The 24,501-nt window shown below is 40.4% G+C and overlaps 1 protein-coding gene across 1 annotated transcript; it reads right to left on the bottom strand.

The window, feature by feature from the left end:
• Window positions 1-977: 977 nt before the first annotated feature.
• LOC132526167 (olfactory receptor 9I1-like) lies at window positions 978-24,095 on the bottom strand. The gene is given in 6 exon segments (XM_060160060.1): window positions 978-1,187; window positions 3,617-3,835; window positions 20,661-21,145; window positions 21,148-21,290; window positions 21,292-21,597; window positions 23,998-24,095. Coding segments are annotated over 6 exon segments (1,461 nt in total).
• Between the last annotated feature and the right edge of the window lie 406 nt (window positions 24,096-24,501).

Here is a 24,501-nt window from a genome sequence, read left to right as displayed (position 1 = left end):
AACTGCAAGAAGCATGGCATGATACTTGAGATGCAACTGCACTTAAATGAGAAGTCCCCCACCTGGAGACCTCCGATACTTAGGGGTCTGGGAAAGGACAAATGGGGCTCTATGGGCTGTTTTCCACTGTGTAAAAAACCTTGACATCAATTGTCTATTTCCTGACATAAGGCTACAAGGCTACAACCGAGCAACTCCAGGTAGACACACTAGCTATCTCAGGATAAACTTGAACTGGCAATTATATATAATATTTTGCTAAGTTATTTTAATATTAATTCTATTTCATTCTTATAAGGTAGTGATTGTTTTTATTTCCCACATTAAGTCAAGAAACAAAAGAATTTGCCTGTGATCATACAGCTAAGTGGCAATTTGAGATTCAAGCCTGTGTTTTCTAAGTCCAACTTTTAATGTTTCCTCTGATAAGGAGCCATGGAATTCAGCAGTAAGTACTGTATAAGACTCTTAAAAATACCATATTCTTTGATCCCAAATTCTACTTCTAAGTACTTATTATACTTATAGGAAATCAGAGGTAATCTTAAATATGTATGCACAAGTTATAACACAACAGAGGTATTTAAACTGCAAAAATTAGAAAACATTGTAATGTCTAATAACAAAAATATTTAAATATCTTCTTAATCTGTATTGTTTAATATTATGCAATCATGCTTCTGAAGATATACAACGCAGCATTTATTGGGATTTTATATAGATATATATATATAATTTATTTTGCTATTTGTTCATTAATCACCTTTGCCTTTAGCAAACTCCTTTGCTTTTGCAGCCAGAGAATGGTTGTGGAAGGTTTTGTTTGCTGAACAGCCTCAGAGTTGTGTAGGTCGATGGTCTACCCTACCAAGTACTCTGTCAGTTCAACATAACAAACCCTGCTGGGTGCTTGGGGGTGAGAGATGCTTGTGGGCTTGGTCCTTAGGAAGCTCTCTGCTCTCACCTTTAAGCGCCCTTCAGATAAAAGCACTGTCATTTATCAGCAGCTCTTTTCCAGGAGGTAACCTCAAGTCAGAATGTCCAACAGTCAGGGTCTGTTCTCTCTGGTCTGGGAGGATGTAGATGTTTTGAATGTCAAACGTTGCCAGCATCTCCCCCTCTTTAGTGAAGCAAACCTCTTCCTGGGCTTTGGTGGTGAAGCGAACCTTTTGGGTGTAATGGAGCATCTGAGACAGAGACAGAAGGTAGAAGGAGGGAAGCTGGTTAGGAGCAGGAGAGGCACAGGGGGCTTCCTTCACATCATGGACTGTCCTCCCACATCTGTGCTTGTCAGCCCTTGGAGGAAGGCACCTTATCTCTGTACATTTTATGAAAAAAGAACTCTGCTTTCTCATCTCCCAAGTTTGTGCTAACCTGTGATAAGCAGGGGAGTGAAAGTTGAGTCAATGGAAAGCTGGCAGTATTGGGTCTTGCCTAAGCTAAATTCACTCATAGGATGGTCTTATGAACATGGGTCTCTATTCATCCAATTTTGCACCATCTGTCCATACAAATTACTAAGCTTCCTTCTTCGTGCCAGACATGATTGGTAGCTAGGACACAAAAGCTCAGTCCTGCCTTCAAAGCGTCACCACGTTCATCTCTGCAGTGTGGCTAATTAGGGAATGCTTCTGATTAAAAGGTGTTATAGACCAAGGATTGTGAATGTTTCAATGCATCCCAAACACTCCGTAGCTGGGAGAATCTCAGCTTCTGTGACTATCAAAGCCCCATTATCATTCCCTTCTGGGAATAGCGTAAGTAGTAAAAAAGGCAGGTCAGGCAAAGTTCCTTTAGGAGCCCACCAGGGTCTTCAGAGTGGGTGCTTTGGGATCTTTCAACACCTCTGGAGAAGATGGAATTAACTTTGATTCTGTGATTAGGTTGTGATCTTTTCCAGAAACCTGGAACTCTTTAAGAAAACCTTTGAGGTTCTTTATAATAGAGCTCCCTCTTGCCTTTCCGACCTTTTCTTTTCACTGTTTCTTTTCTTTTTCCTTAGTCTGTTCCATGCTTTGAACCAGCTAGATCACTTTCCCACCCCTGCACATGCCATACCCTCCAATATCTGGTACCTGTGATTGTTTATGACTCTTTACAACTAGAGTGTAAACACTTTGAAGGCAAGCACGCATTTTGCACATTTCTGTACCCCCATTACTCCAAGGTGAATGAAGGTTGCTTTGTAAATGCTTGTGGCATGAACACACATATATATATTTTTTAATTAATTAATTTATTTGTTCTTATTTTTGGCTGTGTTGGGTCTCGGTTGCTGCACATGGGCTTTCTCTATTTGCAGCTAGCGGGGGCTACTCTTCGTTGCGGTGCACAGGCTTCTCATTGTCGTGACTTCTCTTGTTGCAGAGCCTGAGCTCTAGGTGCGCGGGCTTCCGTAGTTGTGGCGCACAGGCTTAGTTGCTCCGCGGCATGTGAGATCTTCCCGGACCAGGGCCCGAACCCGTGTCCCCTGCATTGGCAGGTGGATTCTTAACCACTGCGCCACTGGGGAAGCCCCTGAACACATATGTGTTGAATTAAGCTATGGAAGCCCTGTAAGACTACAGGAGGGAGTTTGAACAAATCACTTTGCTGGGGGCAGAGTTGGGTCTAGAATCGTGAAAGATTCCTGGAGTTCTTCAGCTTTGAGAGGCAGTGCCCAGACTCTGGAGCCAGGTTGCCTGGTGTGATTTCCAACTCCACCTGAACCAGCTGTGTGGACTTTGGGTATGTTATTCTACCTCTCAGTATTCTCATCTGTAAAAAGGGGACCTACCTCATAGGGTCATGAAATGTATTAATACGTATAAAGTGCTTGGAACTTTACTTGGATAGAATAACACTCAGAAAGTGTTAATTAACTATTATTACTCTTATAGCCTTATAAGAACTCACATGATATAAATACTGATAAAATTGCCTAAAACCTATCTTAAAGAAGCTATGCCTGGTTTGAAGACATTCTTTTAAAATTAAGAGGAGTTTTCTTCGATTCTGAATTTGTTTCTATAACTTTGCTTGGATATTTGCAGTGGTGGGCTGTTAAATGTTTAACAACTGGCTCTCTGGGGAGAAAAGCCAGGATTTTAGTGTTTGCTGATTTCCATGGTTTAACAAACAATTTGCATAATTCCTGAATATTTTACAAAGACTCTCATTGCCAGTAGGAGCCAGCTCTCTCTTCTTCATCTAAACCCCTGATGTCTTTAATAATAAGGGATCTGAGCCATAGTCACTTTGGCCCTAAATTCAGTTCACCTTTCATTAGACCACACCACCCGTCTGCTAGTCTCTGGGATGAACAGGGACTGGGCGAGGGTCTTGGCGCCCACCTGCGAAGGCCTGGCGTTCTGTGAATTAGCACAAGTGCCTCCCAGGAAGGGTCCTTATCTCTTGGAGAGCAGTCCATCAGTTTCTGATAGGCAGCCAGCAGGGCTTTGGCGGCCAGGCAGGCTTGGTAAGTGGCCGTCAGATCAGGAAGTTTGAAGGCAGACAGATGGACAGCTGTCATGTTCTCAAGCCCCGTGCAGTTCTGAGCCCCTTCTCTGGCACTTGGGGTGGAAGCCCCTCACCCAGGCCACCTGCAACCCTGCAGCTGCTCCCACAGCTTCCTCACCAGACTGTTGCTTGCGTAGGCAGCTGGGCGCAGTGCCAACAGTAAATCCTCAAAGCCGGGCATCACTCCTGAGTGTACGGTCATGCTCAAGCTGCCGTTCAGCAAGCCCAGAGCCGTGGGGCCCGGCACCGAGGGACTGTGGGAGAAGGAGGTGAAGAGCCACGTCCTCCCGGTCACATACTTCCAAATGGCCTCGGCCAGGAGCCTGAGGTGGAAGTGCTAACAGTCACAGACGACGACGTAGCAGCTGCTCTGGCCTTTGATATATGTTATACGTTATGTCCAGGTCGTTCCAAAGCCTATAGGCTCAGGCCCGAGAAGCCAATTCACCTCACTGCAATAGACTAAAGAACATATCTTAGGGTGCTGGTGAAAGAAAGATATGCTAAGTGTTTTGTCATTCTATATTGTATATTTCTTTACACTGTTTGAGAAATGAAGGTTCAAGTGAATTAAAAACTTGAGTTATCATTAGAAGAGTTGAAACAGGATATAGAACTTCCAAAGCACTGTAAGGAAAATAGATTTCAAAAATCAGGAAATTTCAAGAAAGGAGAAAAGAAGAAAAAAGTATAATAAATAGAAAACTATAATAATAGCAATCGTAAATGAAAGCATAGACATCCCTTCTAACTAAATAACAAATGAAAGTGCCTTCTACTTATTATTTCTATCATTATGGTTTATTAGTTATTAATAAAAAGTTATGACGAAGCATATGAAAGGGAAAATTTTATAAGACGGTGGAATAACATCAAACACGTTAGAGTAAATGTGAAGGGTTAAATTACTCTAGTCAAGAGTGCTGTGTCACAGTACTATATATAAAATAGATAACTAGTAAGAGTAAATGTGAATCAGAGTAAATGTGAAGCGTTAAGTTACTCTAGTTAAGAAGAGTGCTGTGTCACACTACTATATATAGGATAGATAACTAATAAGGACCTACTGTATAGCACAGGCAACTCTATTCAATACTCTGTAATGGAAAAAAAATCTAAAACAGATTCAGTATATATTATACTGAATATATAGATTCAGTATATTAAACAGTATATTAAATATATTTATATTAAATATATTTAATATATAAATATATTTAATATTAAATATATTTAATATATAAATATTAAATATATTTAATATTAATATTAAATATATTTAATATATAAAATATTTAATATATTTAATATTTTAAACATTAAAATATATTTTAAATATTTAATATTTATTTAATATATTAATATTTAATATTTTAAATATTAAAATATATTTTAAATATTTAAATATATATATATTTAATATATAAATATATTAATATATTCAGTATATTAAATATATTCAGTATATTAAACAGCTTCAGTATATTATACTGATTCAGTGAATCAGTATAACTGATTCACTTTGCTGTATGCCTGAAACTAACACAACATTGTAAATCAACTATACTCCAATAAAAATTAAAAGAAAAAAAAAGGAGAGTGTGCTGGGTTCGCTACTTCCTGTCTGGATGAGCTCTCCAGCCATCTATATCCTTTGGGTGCCCGTATTCCGATGTCCGTGGACCTTGTCTAGGGGCTGCCCTGCCCTCTCTCTTCTGGTCGGAGGCTTGACGTGAGACTGGGGGTGGGAGGAGAGTGAGGTTCGAGTATTCATGCCCCCAGATGCCTCTCTGCTCAACCGTGGGCTGTCAGTGGCTGCCTTCATCTGAGAAAGGCCACGCCTCTGGTGGGCAGGACCCCTCCTACTACTTCCTCCCCTCCGTGCATGGGGAGGAGGGGCTTCTTACTGTGGCTGTGCCCTGGATGTTTCACCCTTAACCCTGCCTACTCCTTTGGAAAGAACTCCTTCATCACATTCCCATGGGAGTGTGCCGTCTGTGTTTTGCCTTTCCAAGGTCAAAGCGGGGAGGATTGAGCAGTTCTGACACAGGTAGCTGGAGTAAACATTTTGACTAGTATAGACACTTCCAAATTGCATGAAAAGCCAAAGTCATCTATTTGCTATTTAGAAGAGATGCATCTAAAGCAATAATAGGAATGGGTAACATTAAAGCCTTAAATGAGTCCACTTGCCCTGGAGGTTCTCCAGTCCTCGGGACCTAGGGAAGAATGAGAGGCTTTTGGAACAAAGGGGTGAGGGGTTAAGTCAGTGCAGAGTGTGATTTCTGGTGGGCAGACAGACCATGTGAGTGTCCATAAGTCCTGCTAAGCTTTCTTCAACCCGATGATTAGCAAAAACTTCTCAGGACGATGACAGGATAGCGCTCTGGTTAAGTGAATATTAAAGCTAAGAAATGGTCATAGAATTAAAAGACTTTCTTTTTTTCATAGAGAACCATAAAGACTAAACAAAATATGGCTTGTCTATTGAGTTCCACCTTATAAAGCCTTCCCTGACAAGAGGCTTGCTCCTAAGGCTGGGCTCCAGTTCTTGCTTCTCTGTCCCTGCCAGTCCTAGGACCCTCCCCATCATCACATCATCACTGAGTTCTTTCTACTGCAGATTGTTTGAGCTCATGTCTTTTCCCCTCCAATTAGATTTTCAGCATTTAATTGGTCTTAGCTGTTGAGTGCATGAATGAATGCATGCTCTTCTCTCTCTTCCTTCTCATCTTCCGCCCTCTCCCCTCCTCCTGCAGGTTCCCAAGTTACTCAGTGCAGGGGTTTGCTGTCCCAGACTTTCTCCAGCCTGTTAGGGAAGCTGTACCACCAGGGATATGCAGACAAGTTCCTTTACTTCAAAGTCCTTGATGACTCTCTCATCCTAGACTGGGCAAAATGATACTGAGGACTTGGGTATCTCTTTCTCAAAAGATAACTGCTCCTTCCAGGTTTACATTGTTATCCTTATTGTCAACAGCCATAACAGCGAACAGTTATGCGCATTTGTTATATACCAGGAACCGATTATTCCATTGTTAACACCCACAATGACTCTAAGAAGTAGATGCATCGCCGTTCATCTTTGTGACCTTCGTTTTGTAGGTGAGGAATGTGAAGCTCACAAGGGATGCCTTAATTTGTCAGGATCACATAATTAATGAGAAGTGTTAAGAGTCGAATCCAGGTTTCACTTTCCAGCCGGTGTCCTTCATCATTCCTACTGCTTCTGCTTCCCAGCCCATCTCTGTCCGGTTCCCTCTGCTGATGGTGCATTCTGGGATTTATGTGAAACAAGGAGAGTTTCTACTGGGTCCTTTGATTTTATGAACTATGGGGTTTTGCAAAACCAGAGTCGGCACAAGCAAGGAAGGTGTAGTCAATTTGAAGCTCCTTGAATTTTAGCAAAATAAAGATACCACCCAACAGGAGTGGGGTTCCTAGTGTTACAGAGGCTATGCAGACACTCCGAGTTCAGTGGACCTGGGAGTATGTGGCCTCCAAGGCTGATCCTGATGAAAACTAGCTTAAATTGACAGAGGTTAACCTCGTCACAAGTGACCCATTGGGCTGTGATGCTGGGGAGACCTAGGCGGTGGGCCACGTGTATCCTCAGGGCTGGAATGTAACTAACCAGACAGGTGACAATACAATCAACTGAAGAAAGACTCAACCTGCCTGAGTGAAACAGGAAGAGGATGTCCCAGCTGAGCTGAGCATTCTGGTTGCCGGGGCAGCTCTGATTTCATAGAGACAATAGTCTGGTTTCTTCCTTACGCTCCAATTCTTGGCTCATGGATTATCCTTCCGAGAAGAAGTTGGCTTCAGATAGAGGCTTTTCTGCAGGGAGAGAGTACGCTGAGCAGACAGTTCGAGGCTGTTGGTCGTGTTGGAAATCACATTTCTCACCCTAAGTTAATAAGTGGTGTCTGACCTTGACAATGATTTTGGGCAGCTTGAGCCGGCCCCACCAATACCAGGCATTTCTGGGTGAGTCCTTCTTTCCTGGAACTATGATATCATCCCATTGTCTGTGCTCCACGCACCTATGAGCTCTTTGAGGCTGGCAGCTGGAGCTTACTCATTAGTGTCTGGGGGGATTATGGTCTGGCCTGTAGCTGTTGTTCAGAAAACATCTATTGAATGGATGTGAACCGTGCTAGTTTTAGAGCTCCAAAGCTGGGAAGGTAGTAATCAGCACCTCAAGGCTGAATGTATCAGGAAGCTATTTTTTCCCTGTCACTGGGACACCTGACCCAAGAGTGATGGTTGCTATCCCAGTCTCGTGTGGACCATGGGGCTGGAGATAGAGGCCCAGGTGGGGAGGGGGGTGGCACTGTGGGGAGGATGGTCCTAATGGCACCCACCGTGCTGGAGTGGGACCTCAAAGCAGCCTGTAACCATGATGACTGGACTGATATCGTGCACTTTAACTTTTTTCAATTAAAGCAATGAAGGCCTAGTAAAGTAATTTTTAAACTACTTTCTAAGACTTTTCTCATAAATAAAAAACTAGGAAAAGCAAGTCTCTGTCAGCCAAGTGTCCTGATGTCTGACTCAGAAGCTAAGGTCACTCTAACCCAACATTCCAGCTTGGAACCTTGAGGCTGTTCTCCCATGGTTGACCCTTCGAAAGCCACGTGGGTACCATGGTGTTATCGCTGTCTGGGGTCGTGCTTGCCTTCTTGCCCAGAGGGTGAGTGTTTTTGAGGATAAGGCCATGGCCTCACATGTGCCTCACGGTACATGTGGTTATAGCACAGTGCTCTACACCCTGAGTAGTGTGCACAATAAAAATTTGGAAAGAATAACCAGCTCCACAATAGGCAGCATTTTTATTTAGCTGAGGTTCCCTCCTCCTTGCTTCTTCTACCCTGGAGTTGAATTGCCTGATTTTGAATCCCAAATTACTACTTACTAGCTGTGTGATTTTGGGCAAGTGACATTTCCTCTTTGAGCCTCAATTTCATCCTCTGTAAAATGGGAATAATGATAATATCTACCTCATGAGTTGTGAGAATTAAATGAGATAATAAAATGAATATAATAATAGGAAATATGGACATAACACCGTAACTCAGGCATTTTTCTAAGTGTTTTACATGTATTAACTCATTTAATCTTCATAAGAATTTTGATACACGCAAAGTATCTAAAAAGCAGTTTCCACTAATGGTTACTATCCAATAAATGATAGACATAGTCATTATTAAGTCACTGTCAGCCAATATTGTAGAAGAAAGCATATGATAAGATAGGATGTGAATTTATATTAGGATGTAAATAACTGACAATAGCTGTACGTTACTCAAGAATAGCTATTGAGAATTAAATATTTGCATCTCATTAGATAATTTTTTTTTTTTTGCGGTACGCGGGCCTCTCCCTGTTGTGGCCTCTCCCGTTGCGGAGCACAGGCTCCGGACGCGCAGGCTCAGTGGCCATGGCTCACGGGCCCAGCAGCTCCGCAGCATGTGGGATCTTCCCGGACCGGGGCACGAACCCGTGTCCCCTGCATCGGCAGGCGGATTCTCAACCATTGCGCCACCAGGGAAGCCCCTCAAAGTTCTCTTACAAGTCCCATCAGGTTGTTGGTAGAATTCATTGCTTTGTGATTGTAGGTGTCCATTTCCTTAGTAGCTGCAGGCCAGGGGCTGGTCTTGAGCCCACCCTCAGGTCCTTGCCACTTGGCCTCTCCTCTCACCACATGGTAACTTACTTCTTCACGGTATTTAAGAGGATGTCTCTGCTGTTTTGAATTTCTCTTTTCGGCTTACTCCATAAGGTCAGACCCACCCAGGATAACTTCCCTTTTAATGAACTCAGAGCCAACTAATTAGAGACCCTACTTATATTCTCAAAAATCTGGTACCCTAATAATGGAAGCGCTATCCTCATCATATTCATCCTAGGGGAGGGGATTATACAAAGCATATGTCAATGGAAGCCATGTCCGAATTCTGCCTATCCCAGCCAATCAGACAGATCTAGAATGCAGAATATTTAGAGCACAGCTATGTGTCTTGAAATAAATGAAGAGGAAGGAGGACTGTATGAGATTAAAAGAATGTAAAAAATGTAACAGTCAAATGCAGTGCTTCAATGTAGATCGGATCTGGATTAAAACTAATAAAAATTTAAAAAACCATTCTTGGGTAAATAAGGAAAATATGAATGAGGATTAAATATTAAGTTATGTGATGGGGTAACTGTCCACTTTCTTATGTCTGGTAGTGGCATTATAATATTATAGTCATGTAGAAGATATCCTTAATAGTCATAATATTTTTAAAAGTCATTGAAGTATAACACACATTCAGAAAAATTAATATCGTCCATGAATTTTCAGTCTTAGAAGACCTGAATTATTAGCACCAGATCAATACATCACCAATACATCACCAATCCCTGAAACCCTTCTGTGTACCGTTCCGATCACCACCCCCCCCCCAATAGCATTGATTAGTGTGCTTGTCTTTGTTCTTTTGTTGATGAAATCCCAGCCTCTGTCCTCTGGTGCCAAATAGAAATGCAGAGACAGAGTTTGGGGTGAAGTAGCAAAGAGTAGCTTTCATTGCTTTGCCAGGCAAAGGAGGCCACAGTAGGCTAGCACCCTCAAGACTGTGCCCTCCCTTGGGAGAAAATAGGAAGGGGTCTTATAGCTCAGGAGGGGAAGGGAGTACTGCAGATAAGGAGCAGGGCAGATGCAAGCTTGCATTCTTCTTTCCTCTTGGAAAACTTCTACATGGTCAAAGTTGATGTCAGGCAGTGTTGGGAGGGTTCCGGTGGTCCGTGAGGTTATCACACTGTGACTTTCTTTCTGGAATAAAGAAGGCTCACAAAGGGAATGTTAGGGAGTGCTTCCTCAGAGAAGCAAACACCAGGTGCATGGTACAGCTCTGATTAGAAAGTAATCATTTTCAAAATGTGATTAAGTAAAAAAGACAAACATTTCTGTGAAAATGGTAGAGTGGGCTAAAGGAAGAAGGCCTAGCATATTGGAAGCAGCCTTAACCAATTTCTGCTATAACAAATCATATATCTGGAATCACACAGCATATTGTCATTTGTGTCTCATTCTTTCTATTCAACATTATGTTAGTGAGATTCATCCAGACTGTTGCAGTAAACTATAATATTTTTGATGGAATCACTGCCTTTTCTTCATAGAGGTATCTAATACACTTTAAGAGAATTTTGCCAAATGAAGGATGTTCTTAATTATATTTTTTTCACTTTGAACTGAACATTTCAATGAAAATAAGTATTTCCACTTGTGCATTTTTGCCTCCAGTTAGAATATCTTTCTTTGACAATTTTTATGTCAAAAATCATAAAATTATGATACCTTGAATGTTTCATCAAATTTAAATGCTGAATGAAAAATGATTGACTTTATTATTTCACTCCAGTTCAGAATAGAAATTTACCCAATTGAAATCAGGGGCTCCACCAAAAAGAGTCTTGTCACAAGTCAATATACTCCAGGCCACAATTATGTAATTTCAGAATTACATCTTGTACACATATTTGCTTGTTTATTTTGTTTAGTTTTTCCTTTCCAATGGAATGGATAAATTTCAATGCCTTCCAGTTTGCAAGATTTGTTTTCAGTACTTGGAACTTGCTAACACCTTCAAAAGTTGAAGTTTCTTGTGCTCCATTCATTACATGCTTTGATTGAAGACACAAGACTTCTAACTGATTTTAAATAAATACAATACAAATTTTGGGAACATTTAAACAAATGAGCTCAATATTATTGTAGATCAGGTTGATTAAAAAGGAGCATTTCAGGACTTTCCTGGTGGCACAGAGGTTAAGAATCTGCCTGCCAATGCAGGAGACATGGGTTCGAGCCCTGGTCTGGGAAGATTCCACATGCCGTGGAGCAACTAAGCTCGTGTGCCACAACTACTGAGCCCGTGTGCCACAACTCCTGAAACCCGCACGCCTAGAGCCCGTGCTCTGCAACAAGAGAAGCCACCACAATGAGAGGCCCACTCACCACAATGAAGAGTAGCCCCCGCTCGCCGCAGCTAAAGAAAGCCCGCGGGCAGCAATGAAGACCGAATGCAGCCAAAAATAAATAAATAAATTTATTTTTAAAAATAAGCATTTCAAAGGCTTACCTACTTCTACGATGCTGTGGATAAGAAGCAGGAAAGAATTGTGGGTGCCATGCAGGAGAGTTTTTGTTTGTTTTGTTTTTTACTGTTCAATCCCATCTTGATCAAAACATTTTGTACTCCATTTCTCTAATTGCGTCTCTGTGAAAATGCTTGTAAATGTTAACAACTATAGCTTCTATTTTGATGGAAAAACCATCGTAACTTGTTTGGATGTGATTCTAAATTATGTGTTCCACAACGGACTCCAAATATATTTCTGTGCCATAGTTTTTGTAATTCAATATGAACATTCTTTTTTTCATGATTTTGTGCTTTGGTAAAATTTGTATTTGTTTTATCACCACACAAACAAGGAGTGTTGTCTTCAAGATTGATGTTTTATGTGGAATTTATAACAGCATTCATAATAATGTTGGATATTTCATATTTGACAGAATGAACTTTCAACAGCTTTACTATGAAGAATTGGATGAAAAAATCAAATTATTGGAGTAGGTTTTCTGTTTGAAGCATTTAATGACACTGACATAAAACTGTCATCATTTCACTCTGTGTAAAATGGTTCTTTTCTGTTGGAGACAATACATTACCAAGTACTGCTTTACTTTTTCTTTGTGTACAAAAAATTGGAATTAAAGAAATGAGCTAAATTACCTTTGATGAGAATGAAAAGTCACGCTTTGCAGAATGAAATGTAAACACACCTGCTGTTTTAAATTGTTCTCATCAGGCACAGTCTTTGAAAGCAAGGGTTAATGCATTTTCAGCTGATTTGTATCTTCTACTTTTCAAATCCTCATGGACACTACTAAGACTCCCACGTGGACGATAAATGATGACAAACATTTTGTACAAAATATATGTTCCTCATCAACTGTCTTGAGTAACATGCACTTCTGTTTTTTGAGGTTTTTTTCTACCAGAAGGGCTTGTTGCAAAATATGAAAATGATACCAAAGAATAAAATACATTGGTCTGGCTTCGTACTGTACAAAAATGGACCAAATTACTGCAGCAGAAGCTTTTAGACTACTCTCTGTACGCTCTACAGCAGCGCTTCATTTATACCTAGGAGCCTGCCCAAGGGACAACCTGTTGGCTTCTTGTGCTGTGGCATGGACCACAATACAACTGGCTAGTACACCAGTAGCTGCCAGGGGCAGCAGAGTTGAACATTTCTCTCTCCACCACCCTAGACCTGAGAAATGAGCTGTCTCCAGATTCTTGTGTCTAGGTGATTTTTTTATTTTATTTTTTTAAAGCAGGGGGCACCTTGTTTGTTGTCCTTGGACAAGAGATTTCATTCTGGAAAAAATCAGGAAAAGAGAGAGAAGATGTGGCTGAGTAGTCGTTCAGATTTAAATACATGTCAAAGTGACAGCCCTGCTCACTCTATACATGTCCCAAACACTGTTAGATTGACCATGGTAGGAGGTGGAAGTACAAAAATGGAAGTTTATCAAACGAATAAAAAAGTGAAAAATCTGGGACAAATGCTACACTGACTAGGATGCCAGGACGACAGGTGTAAATAGAGACTGTCCTGGGAAAACCTTTAAGTTGTAAATGTGCTTTTCTTTTCCTCCCTCCCTCCCTCCCACCCTCCCTTCCTTCCTTCCCTCTTTTTTTCTTTCCTCCCTTTTTCTTTCTCTTTTTCTTTTTGAAACATTGAAGCCTTTCTTTCCTTTAAGATAACTGATTATTAAATATAGGTTTTTGGTTTTATGCTAGCAACACTTTATTGAAGTATAATTTAAATACAGTAAAATACACTAATCTTTGCAACTTACATGTGCAGATTAATGAATTTTAACAATATACAAGTACACATATAACCATCACACAGATCAAGGTATAGAAGATTTCCATACCCCAGAAAATCCCTCCTGTCCCTTTCCAGACCATCATTCTTCCCCCATCCTTCAGAAGCAACCACTATCTAGTTTCTATTACCACAGGGTTAGTTTGTCTATTTGAACTTCATAGAAATGAAATCATTCTGTCTGGCTTCTTTCATTCATCATAATCTTTTTTTTTGAGATTTGTCCATGCTGTTGTATGTATCAATAGTTCATTTCTTTAAAAAACTGTTGAGTATGAATATACTACAATTTATTTATCCATTCTTCTGTCTTCACACATTTTGGGTTGTTGCAGTGTTGAGTTACTGTGAATAAAGCTGCAGTGGACATTGTTGTAAAAGTTGTTTTGGGTGAACACAGGCATTCATTCTCATGAGTACCTACTAGGAGAAGCTATTACTGGGACATGGGGTAGGTGTACCTTTAACTTTATAAGAAACTGGAAAATGATTTTCCAAAGTCATATAATTTTATACCGACCATGCCAAGTGTCAGAAAGCATATGGAGAAACTGGAGTTCTCATACATTACAGGTGGAAATGTCTTGGAAGTTGTTTAAAACTTTAAACATATACCTACCATAAACCCCAGCCAATCTACTCCCAGATATTTGCTCAAGAGAAATGAAATGAATACGTTCACACAAAGACTTGTGCACAAATGTTCATAGCAGCTTTATTTGTATCAGGCAAAACTGGAAACAAGTTAATGTTTATGAACAGGTGAATGGATACAAAATTCTGGTGTATCCATCTGATAGAATGCTGCTCAGCAATAAAAAGGAACTAATAGTAAATGCAACACATGGATGAATCTCAAAATAATTATGGTGAATAAAGCCAGACAAAAAAGAGTACATGCTTTTGATCCAATTTATGTAAAGTTCTAGCAAATGCAAGCCAGTCTATAATAACACAAAGCAAATAAATGTTTGTGGGGGAACGGAGGTTTGGAGACATGGATTACAAATATACACGAAGAAACTTTTTGTGGTAATGGATATGTTCTTTGTATTGATTGTGGTAATAGCTTATACATATGGCAAAACTCATCACATTGTACACGTTAAATATGTACAGTTTATTTTACATCACTTAAACTTCAATAAAGCTAACTTTAAAAAGTTGGAAATTGTTCATTTCTCTTACATTTCCTGGAGAAGTATGTGTAGAAGTGGTATTTTTTCCTTAAATGTTTGAGAGAAATCATTAGCATCTGGAGGTTGTTTTTAATTTTTCCCTTTTTTGGGGGGGGAGGATGGTTCTTAATTACACATTCAATTCCTCCAACAAATATAGGATGATTCAAATTTTATTTATTATTTTAGTTTGTGAACTTATGTTTATTAAGGAATTTGTCTATTTTCTCTAAGTTATAACATTTATTGGCATAATGCTGGTTATAATATCTCCTTATTCTATTTTATGATATCCATAGAATCTGTAGTAATGCTCTTTTTAATTTATTTTATTGTGATTTATGACTTCTGTTAATCTTTTCAAGGAAACAAAATTTGACTCTGTTGAATTTTTAAAAATCTATTTTTATTAACAGCTTTGTTAAGGTATAATTGACATTCATCTACTTCTATTTCATTGATTTTTTTCCTCATCTTTACTACTTCTTTTGTTCTGTTTTTTTGGGGGGGTGTTTAATTCAATCGTCTTTTTCTAGGTTCTTGAGGTGGAAGCTTAGGTCATTGATTCTAGACCTTTGCCCCCTAGTATAGTCATTTAGAACTCTATGCACTGTTTTAACATCATCCCCAAGTTTTTACATGTTTATTTCATTAGTGTTCAGTTGAAGATATTTTCTTATCCCCATTTTAATTTATGTTTCCTGCACATGTTATTTAGGAGTGTATTCTTTCATTTCTTCTAGTTATTAATTACTAGTGTTACTAGTTTAAATCCATTGTGGTAAGAGAACTTGTTTCGTTTCATTTCAATCCTTTGTGATTTACTGAGACCTGACTAACATAAGATCCATTTTGGTGAATATTCCACGTAAACTTGAATGGAATTTGGATTCTGCGGGCTTTGGGTGTGTAGCATTCACATATATCAATTAGATCAAGTTGGTTAGTGGCATTCAAATATCTATTCTTACTGATATTTTTGCCTACTTTTTCTTCATATTACTGAAGAGAAGTGTTAACGTATCCAACTATGTATTTTCTTCATGTATTTTGAAGCTATGTTATTGGGTGCATAGTGATGTAAGATTGCTATGTCCTCCTGATAAATTCATGTTTTTCTTTATCTCTGGTTGTATTCCTTGTCTTGAAATCTCTTGTTCAATAATAACATAGACATCCTAGCTTTATTATGCTTAGTGTTTCTATGGCATATCATTTTTCATTCTTTTACTTTCAACCTATCTATGCCCTTATCTTTAAAGAGTGTCCTCTGTAAATGGCATATGGGTGTATTTTATTATTATTTGAATTTTAATAGTGTGGCAATCTCTGTCTTTTGATGAGAGTGCTTTGCCCATTTACATCTAAGACAATCACTGATACGTTTTGGTTTAAGTTTTTTATTTTATAACTTTTCTATTTCTCACATCTGCTTTTTGTTTCCTGTTTTTCTTTTCCTGACTTGTTTTGCACTAATTTTTTTTTTTTAGTATTCTATTTTATTTCTGTTTTTGGCTTTTGCCATACCTGTTGGTATAATTTTTTAAAGCAGTTGCCCTAAAGTTACAATAAGCATCATTTTGGTGAGTAATCAACTACCTCAACACTTAGTGGCTTAAAGCAACATGCATTTATTTACTTATACTAATATTTGAGTCATATCAGGTGTGGTTGTGATGCCAGTGGGCTGCTAGGCTTTTTCCGGTATTTCTCTACACTGTATTGCAGTGCATTGTGTTGCAGGATTGAGTAAGGCATCTGTGCTGGTAGCACTTGCTTTGATTGAATGTGGCATGAAGTACAAAGATGCAGTTCAGTTTATAAGACAAAAAAGAAGGGGAACATTCAATTCCAAAAAACTGCTTTACCTGGAGAAATACAGACCTAAGGTGCAATTGTACTTCAAAGATACCAATGGGCATTGTGTGTTCAGTAGAAAGAAATGTATATGAAAGCTGACTTGTTTGTGGTATTTAGAGAGAACTCTTGGTACCTGAAAATGTGAATCTGGAAGCCTAACTGTGTCATCAAAGTAGTGATGGATTCAGTGCTCCTCAACCACTCTCCTAGTGATTGAAAAAAAACAAACAAAAAAGATATCCCTCTATAATATGAATAAAATGTTTAAGAAAAGAAAAAGAAAAAAAACCCTTCTCAGTTCTGGGCAAGGGGCAGTAATCCAACTGGCATTATAAGTTGGCATACCACAGTTCAAAAGTTGGACTTCCTTTTTTCATTATCTCAGCACTAATCATGAAAAAGTTAAGACAGTTTTAATTTATTTTGTATTTTTTAAAATTTTTATTGGGATATAGTTGATTTACAATTTTTTATTAGTTTCAGGTGTACAGCAAAGTGAATCAGTTATACATATACATATATCCACTCTTTTTTAGAGTCTTTCCCATATAGGCCATTACAGAGTATTGAGTAGAGTTCCCTGTGCTATATAGTAGGTCCTTATTAGTTATCTATTTTATACATAGTAGTGTGTATGTGTCAAAAGATATTTTTTAAAGCATAATAATTTATAGTCCCTGTTTTTTTTTTTTTTTTTTTGGCGGTACGTGGGCCTCTCACTACTGTGGCCTCTCCCGTTGCAGAGCACAGGCTCCAGACGCGCAGGTTCAGCGGCCATGGCTCACGGGCCCAGCCGCTTCGCGGCATGTGGGATCTTCCCGGACCGGGGCACGAACCCATGTACCCTGCATTGGCAGGCGGACTCTCAACCACTGCACCACCAGGGAAGCCCTAGTCCCTGGTTTTTATTCTGTGTTTTGACCAATACTTTAGGAAATCTCATGCCACTGAATTTCTTTAAACTATCCAGTGGCTTTAGAAGCAACCACCCACAACACAGTCTTGAATTACTCATGACTTACGTATCACTCACCATGTTAGAGAGAGATTATAGTTCCCACAGCTTTGCCTTTACCAGAGATCACATTTCAGGAGACCACTGTTCATACTCTATTGGTTGTTTCACTATTGTGAGCTATGGGATGCAAGAGTACCAGTCTGCATCCTATCTCATAATACTAGATATATTCTCACTGTTTCAGTCTCATTCAGGCAAGATAGCCAATCCTGTGATGACTAATTTTATTTTTCAATTTGACTGGGCCATGGGGTATTCAGATACTTGTTAAATATTATTCCGGGTGTGTCTGGGTGAGAGTGTTTCTGGATAAGATAACATTTGAATTGGTAGATGAGTGAAACAGATTTCCCTCCTCAGAGTGGGTGGGCCTCATCCAATCTGTTGAAGGCCTAAATAAAACAAAAGTCTCAGTGAGGGAGAATTTGCTCTCTCTGCCTGTTTTCGAGGTTTTCTCCTGTCTTCAGATTTGGATTCAAACTGGAATGTACACCATTGGCCCTCGGGGTCTCCAGCATGCTGCCTGCAGATCATGAGACTTCTCAGCCCCCATAATTATATGAGCCAATTTTTTATAATAAATCTCTTTCTCTCCATCTCTCTGTCTCTGTCTGTCTCTCTCGATAGATATATATTTATATATATATACACTATCTATAGTTAATATATCTATATCTAATATACCTTGATTTCTTCAATTTCTCTGATAGTTTATTGCCTGCAACAATCTTAGGGGTGGGGAATCAAGGCTCCTCTTTTGGGTATGATATGTTTGAAAAGTCTATTAGCCAACTGGGATTAGGCCTTTCTCTTCCTCTCTCATCCTTCCTCCTCTTTACACATGGGCTTCTTTCTTCCCTCTCTCCTACTCCTCCTGTTAATATGGCTGGAGTTATGGCTTCCTACAAAATATTTTTGGCTTCAGTTAGAGTATTTTAGGGTACTTCTCATTTTATGAGTATAGTTCCCAGAGGACTCTGATTAATTGAGTTTTGTTGAGAAGCCCATGTGCGTTCCAACGAAATTGGACCAGGTAGAATGTGCTATTTTGTACAAAACAACTACTCTTGCAGTAACCATATGAAGGAGGGGACCATTTTTCCAAGTATGAGAGGGGTGATTTGTAGAAAATAATTTGAACAATGAAAAAGTAATCTAATTAGTCAGGATTTTGTAGGATGCTGGTAGTTGCAACGGAGGCAGGAGATAGATAAGCCTTCAGGGCAAACAGTTTGAGTTCATTCCCTGTGGACCGATACTCCTACTCCGAGGCAGGAATAACAGGACAATTGAGAGAGGAGGCTGGTCCCCGCCCAGATAGAAGATAAGAGAACACATATTCCTTATTCTTGAAGTCAGGAGAACTTCCTGACCACACAAGCGCAGAAAGGTTCCTTGGAGGTCAAAAGGGGAGTGATGCCAGCTACCCATAGGCCTCTTTGGTAGAATCCATCTTGGCTAAGAGATGCATGTGCCCACATGGGAAAATCCTGAGCTACACCAAATATGGACTCTGAACCAGGCAAATCAAAATGATTGGTCCAAGGAAACACGGAGGTAATGCCCCATAAAAGTGACTCAAACTGCCCACGAGGTGCAACTCTATTTCTGAGCCTGCCTGTGTTATCTATCCACACGTACTGTACTTAAATACTTTACTTGTTTCACTACTTTCCGTCTTAGTGGGAATTCTTTTTCTGCAAAGCTGTAGGGCCAGGGCCTTGTCACCGACCACTGGTCTAGTGGCTAGGATTTGGTGCCCTCACTGCCGTGACCTGACCTCAATCACTGGCTGGGAACCAAAACCCTGTTTCAAGCCGCTGCGGGCCAAGGTCACCTGAGATCACAGCCACAGATAATCCCTGTTGCAGAGTCAATATTGCTTAGCAAATATTCCATTTGCTCTTTCACCTTTAATGGTCCCCATCTAGTGAGGCAGGACTGTGTGACTAGTTTTAACCAGTGGGCTGAAGCATACTGTCCATGTACAATTCTGTAGTCTTTTATCCCCTGCTCTTGTGACTAGGAGTTTTCATGTTCTAGATGGTGCAACTACAAAACGGTGGAGCCACTTTAAGCCTGGGTCTCTGAATGACTGCATGGAGCCCCCTGCCAATTTGCACAAGAAAAGAATTGTTAACTAGAATAAAACCTTCGCATTGGAGCTGACGATTGCCACAGCAAACCCAGCCTATTCTGACTATAATCCAAACCACCAAATTGATTTTCATCATCTTCTTTAATCCTTACAACAATTCTTTCAAATAGGAAATAGTAATTCATTTTCTTTTTGATTTGAGGAAACATACTCTAAGAGGATAAGGTTTTACCTTAGAAGGTAATACCATTTATGAATGTTTGCTATAGATCTCTCATTGCTGACTTTGCAGACCCCAGGAATGAGTTTATTGAGAGCAGTAATTGTTGTGAGGCAGCCACTGATTTTAGGAGGAGAAACCAAGGAATTGGAGATCCAGGATGTAGAGAATTGCCACTTGAAAGGTAGATATTAGCATCCCGGAGATATTAGGAACCACTTGGGAAGATGTAAGTGGAAGAGTAGCTAAAAGGAAGCACCTCTCCCTCTACAACTCTAATCTGTACCAATTGGAAATTCCACTGGGTTCACAGTTCTTTTCATTACCTTCCTCATAATGAGTTGGCAGGTTATCCATACCATAAGAAAACCCCTTATTCTTTCATTAGTATGATTCCCAGCTATGATCTTCCACAAAGAGTAAAAGTCAATATTAATGAGCACAGAGACAAAAAGGATAAAAAAGGAGAAACTGGAAAACTCAAGCATGGTTGAGTTGGGGAATGGGAGGTTGGATATGGTGGCTGGTTTACTGTGACTATGCTATCTTTTGGCTCTGTGATATCAGAGAGTAGCACTCTGGCCCTGAGGGTTTGGCAGATGGACTAAAGAGGAGGAGGGGAAGAAAAGAGAGGCAGAGGGAGCCATCCAAAAAATGTCACCAAACTTACAGTTTTCCTTGCAGAGCTGGTAGCTCTTGCTCACTTCTCAGGTGCCAGCGAAAGGCACCTACCGTTCATTCTTGAGGGCAAGCACCATATGGTATTGATGCTTATCAGAGCCTGACGATCTGGGGAGAATATGGGTCAGGATGAAGGACGCTCATCTAAGCTACCTCCCTCAGGAACTGGATTTTACAAATGACTTTTCTGATTGCAGCTTTTACGTCTTTGTTCCTCAAACTGTAGATCAAAAGGTTCAGCATGGGGATGACCACAGTGTAAAAGACAGACACAGTCTTGTCCTTCTCTGGGGATTTGTCTGAGTTACTTCTCTGGTACGTGAAGGCAAGTGTCCCGAAGAAGAGAGCAACAGAGGTGCAGGTGGAGAAGGTCTTGGCTCTCCCACCAGCAGACTTCACTCTCAGGATTGTTCTGATGATGAGCATGCAGGAGACCAGAGTGATCACGACATTGGCCAGGAACATGAGTTTGGCAAAAAAGAGGATGACAATCTCACTTTGTGTCACGTTGCTGCAGGCAAGCTTCAGCAGTGGTGGGAGATCGCAGAAGAAGAAGTTGATCTGACTGTCGTCACAGGAGGAGAGGGTAAAGATGCACATGGTATGCAGGATGGCCCCCGATACCCCACAGACATAGGCCCGGCCAAAAAGCCCCTACAGATGCCCCGAGTAATTGCTACGTTATAGAGCAATGGGTTGCTAATGGCAACAAAGCGGTCATAGGCCATTACTGCCAGCAGGTAACACTCTGTGCCTGTACAGATGGTGAAGAAAAAGAACTGAGCCACAGGAGATGACCGTTTTGCTCGCGGTCAGTGTGGCTGGGACCTGAAGGGTGATGACCGAGGTAGAGCAGGCATCTGGCAGGGCAAGATGGCTCGGGCAGAAGTACACTGGGGTGTGGAGTTGAGTGTCCATTTGGATTAGAATAAACATTCCCACATTTCCCAGATGGGTGACTAGATAGAAGACGAGAAACATCAGGAAGAGTGGAACGGCCGGTTCAGGGTGATACGTGAAACCCACACGAATGAACTCTGTCACAGTGGTGAGATTTCTTTTGGCCGTAGGCTCCACGTGGCCGGGTGGCCTGAGGAGAATGGAAGTAGAGATTCCAGAGCTGAAGAGCTTTGTTTTCTTCAGTGTCAGACCTTAGGTGAAAACCTCAGATATTTTTCTGCTCAGAGAGAGAAGAGAATGTTATCATTTTAAGAATCTACAACTGGCAGTGACTATGGAAGTGTTTGCCTATCTCTGCATCCCTCCCGAAAATGGACCTTGGGTAGGTATTTCTTCAGGTTCACTTGCTTATTGTCTGTGACTTTCTTTCAGAACAGAGAACTGTAGACTATCAAGACTGGAAGGGACCAATCTGGAGCCTCTCTCTTCTAGAATATTCCCAACAAATTGTCATGTAGCCCAGGTGTACAGCAGGGCTGACACATATGGATTCTAAGGCTGTGCCCTGTTAACTCCCGGCAGGGCCATTTGTATAGACTGTGATGTGAATGATGCCTCCAGAGTGGTCAGATGCAGAATCCTGTGTTACGTGATGGGGTCTTTCTGGGCACTCTGCCTTTGAAACATTCTCCCTGTTGGGAAAGCCACAGTGCTCTTTCTGCATCTTCTTTTTTATTTTTATTTTTTTTTTACATCTTTTTTCGAGTATAATTGCTTTACAATGGTGTGTTAGTTTCTGCTTTATAGCAAAGTGAATCAGTTACACATATACATATGTTCCCATATCTCTTCCCTCTTGCGTCTCCCTCCCCCCCCACCCTCCCTATCCCACCCCTCTAGGTGGTCACAAAGCACCGAGCTGATCTCCCTGTGCTATGCGGCTGCTTCCCACTAGCTATCTATTTTACATTTGGTAGTGTATATATGTCCATGCCACTCTCTCGCTTTGTCACAGCTTACCCCTCCCCCTCCCCGTATCCTCAAGTCCATTCTCCAGTAGGTCTGTGTCTTTATTCCTGTCTTACCCCTATGTTCTTCATGACATTTTTTTTTTCTTTCTGTATCTTCTACACATCAGTATTATGCTCGATTCTGCACGTTGAGTAAAATCCCTCTCTCCCAAGACAGTTATTATACCTACTCGTATCTAGTCTATTCTCCAAGTCAAACATTTCCAGTCATTTCAGCAACTCCTGGTGAGCCCTTTCATAATCCATTTCTGCTCTCCTGTGAACAAGGTTATCGTCTGTCTTGGATCTCTTTCTTGAGGGTCCTTGAGAGAAAGTGATTCTGTGAAAACCATTAGATTTATGGAGCCCTTATTCTGTGTTGGGCATTTCCACATTAATTGGCTGATTTCTGCCAATAATCCTGAAATAGCCGTTATGAATGTCACGCTTGAAATGTGTAAGCTGAGGGTCAGGAACTTAAAGTGGCTTTTGTCAAAGAATAAATTGCAAGTGCAGAAGCCAGGATCTAAGCTATGGTGTCACAACCCTAGGGCACTGCTTGTTTCATTAATTTTTAGCGTTTGTAGTCTAGAAGTAGCTCACAGAGAGGGGGTTTATAGAATTTGGTAGAACCAGTTTCCTGTAGAAATCAGGTTGATTCTTCACTTTCTGGTGGTGGAATGAGTTCTTTTGTAGCTGTTGATGGCTCTGGGCTCTGTTCTCCAGGACGATGCCTCTAGGGGTTGAGGGTGGAGGCTGCTCCGTCAGGGATTCTGAGATTCATGGGGAGGCTGGTTGGAGTCAGGGTTAAAGACTTGTTTGTGAACTATGGGGTTCTCACTAGCCATAGAACTTCCACAGAACATTTCAGTTTTGATCCTGAGAATTCCATGGCTCATAGGCAAAATCAAAATCCTGGTGTTTCAGACACAGAATACCAGGTCCACCAAGTTTCTAACAATTAACTTTTCAAAGTAAGGTATGGAAACGGATGCCTATCAAACGTACTGATTAGCGGTAGCTTGAGTATGGACCACCCTGGTTTATTCCATTGCTCCCATCTTCTTTGATCTTAAACATCTTTCTTCCAGAACTGCTGTTACTGTGATATTTCTGTGCTCCAACCACCTGCTTCTTTCTGTCCCTCTGTTAAATGTTTCCCATCATTTTTCTCTTCTCTGCTTCCTCATAACTTTGACTTATACATAGTTGTGGCTATTCACCCCATGGAAGTTCATCATCTTTACCTCTATTGAAAAACTGAAAAATTATTTCAGTTTTTTTTTAGTTCAAATACTTTAAAAAGGGAATTTGATTTATCCAGCTGCTTTTTTGAGAGCCAGTCCAAAAGTTAGAAAGTTGAAATTATGTAGCCAGCCTACATATTAACTGTCTGCTGTGTCCAAAGGGTCAGTTATGTGATACAAAACATAGCTTCAAGCCTTCAGGTGGGTTGTGGAAAGCACCGGCATTGTGACATCTCTCTGAGACCCGAGTCTCGAAAACTCAGTTTGGAACTTACTGGTATAGGCATCCTGAATTTGCACTCACATCTATTATTCTGTTCCATGGCTCCATACATCCTTCTTTCAAAGCAGAATTCTTTATCCTTATTTAGCCACAGAATCTTCTCGTCCTTCTTTCCACAGAGATGGAAATTTAGAGACATGGAACCCATGCTTTAGGACACACTTAACTAGATGTCCTCCAGCAATTTTTTTGCTATCTTATATCTGAAGCTCAAGATTATAAATATAAGTTTCTTTGAAGCTTTTAAAAGATTACTCTGAATATTTCAATATTTGGACTAGATAGCCAGCACATTCAGATTGCTAAACAATCATATGCTTTAGAGACTTATAGCAACATCCCACTGCTTAGTAGGATTTGGACTGGCCAATCCCACCATCTTTTTTCAGAACAGTCATGACCTTTCAGTCCAGCCCTTGGACATGTTCCACAACATTTGCATAACTTAGTTCACACGGCCTGAGAATAGACACCATCATGCCCTCATTGACCTAAAAAGAAATATTCATCTGGCAGCTTTCTTCTGGATGGTGGTAGCTAAAACGTGTACCTAT

The sequence above is a fragment of the Lagenorhynchus albirostris genome, chromosome 9 (assembly GCF_949774975.1).
Source record: "Lagenorhynchus albirostris chromosome 9, mLagAlb1.1, whole genome shotgun sequence".
NCBI classification, from domain to species: Eukaryota; Metazoa; Chordata; class Mammalia; order Artiodactyla; family Delphinidae; genus Lagenorhynchus; species Lagenorhynchus albirostris.
This window is presented reverse-complemented; position numbering and strand designations above follow the sequence as displayed.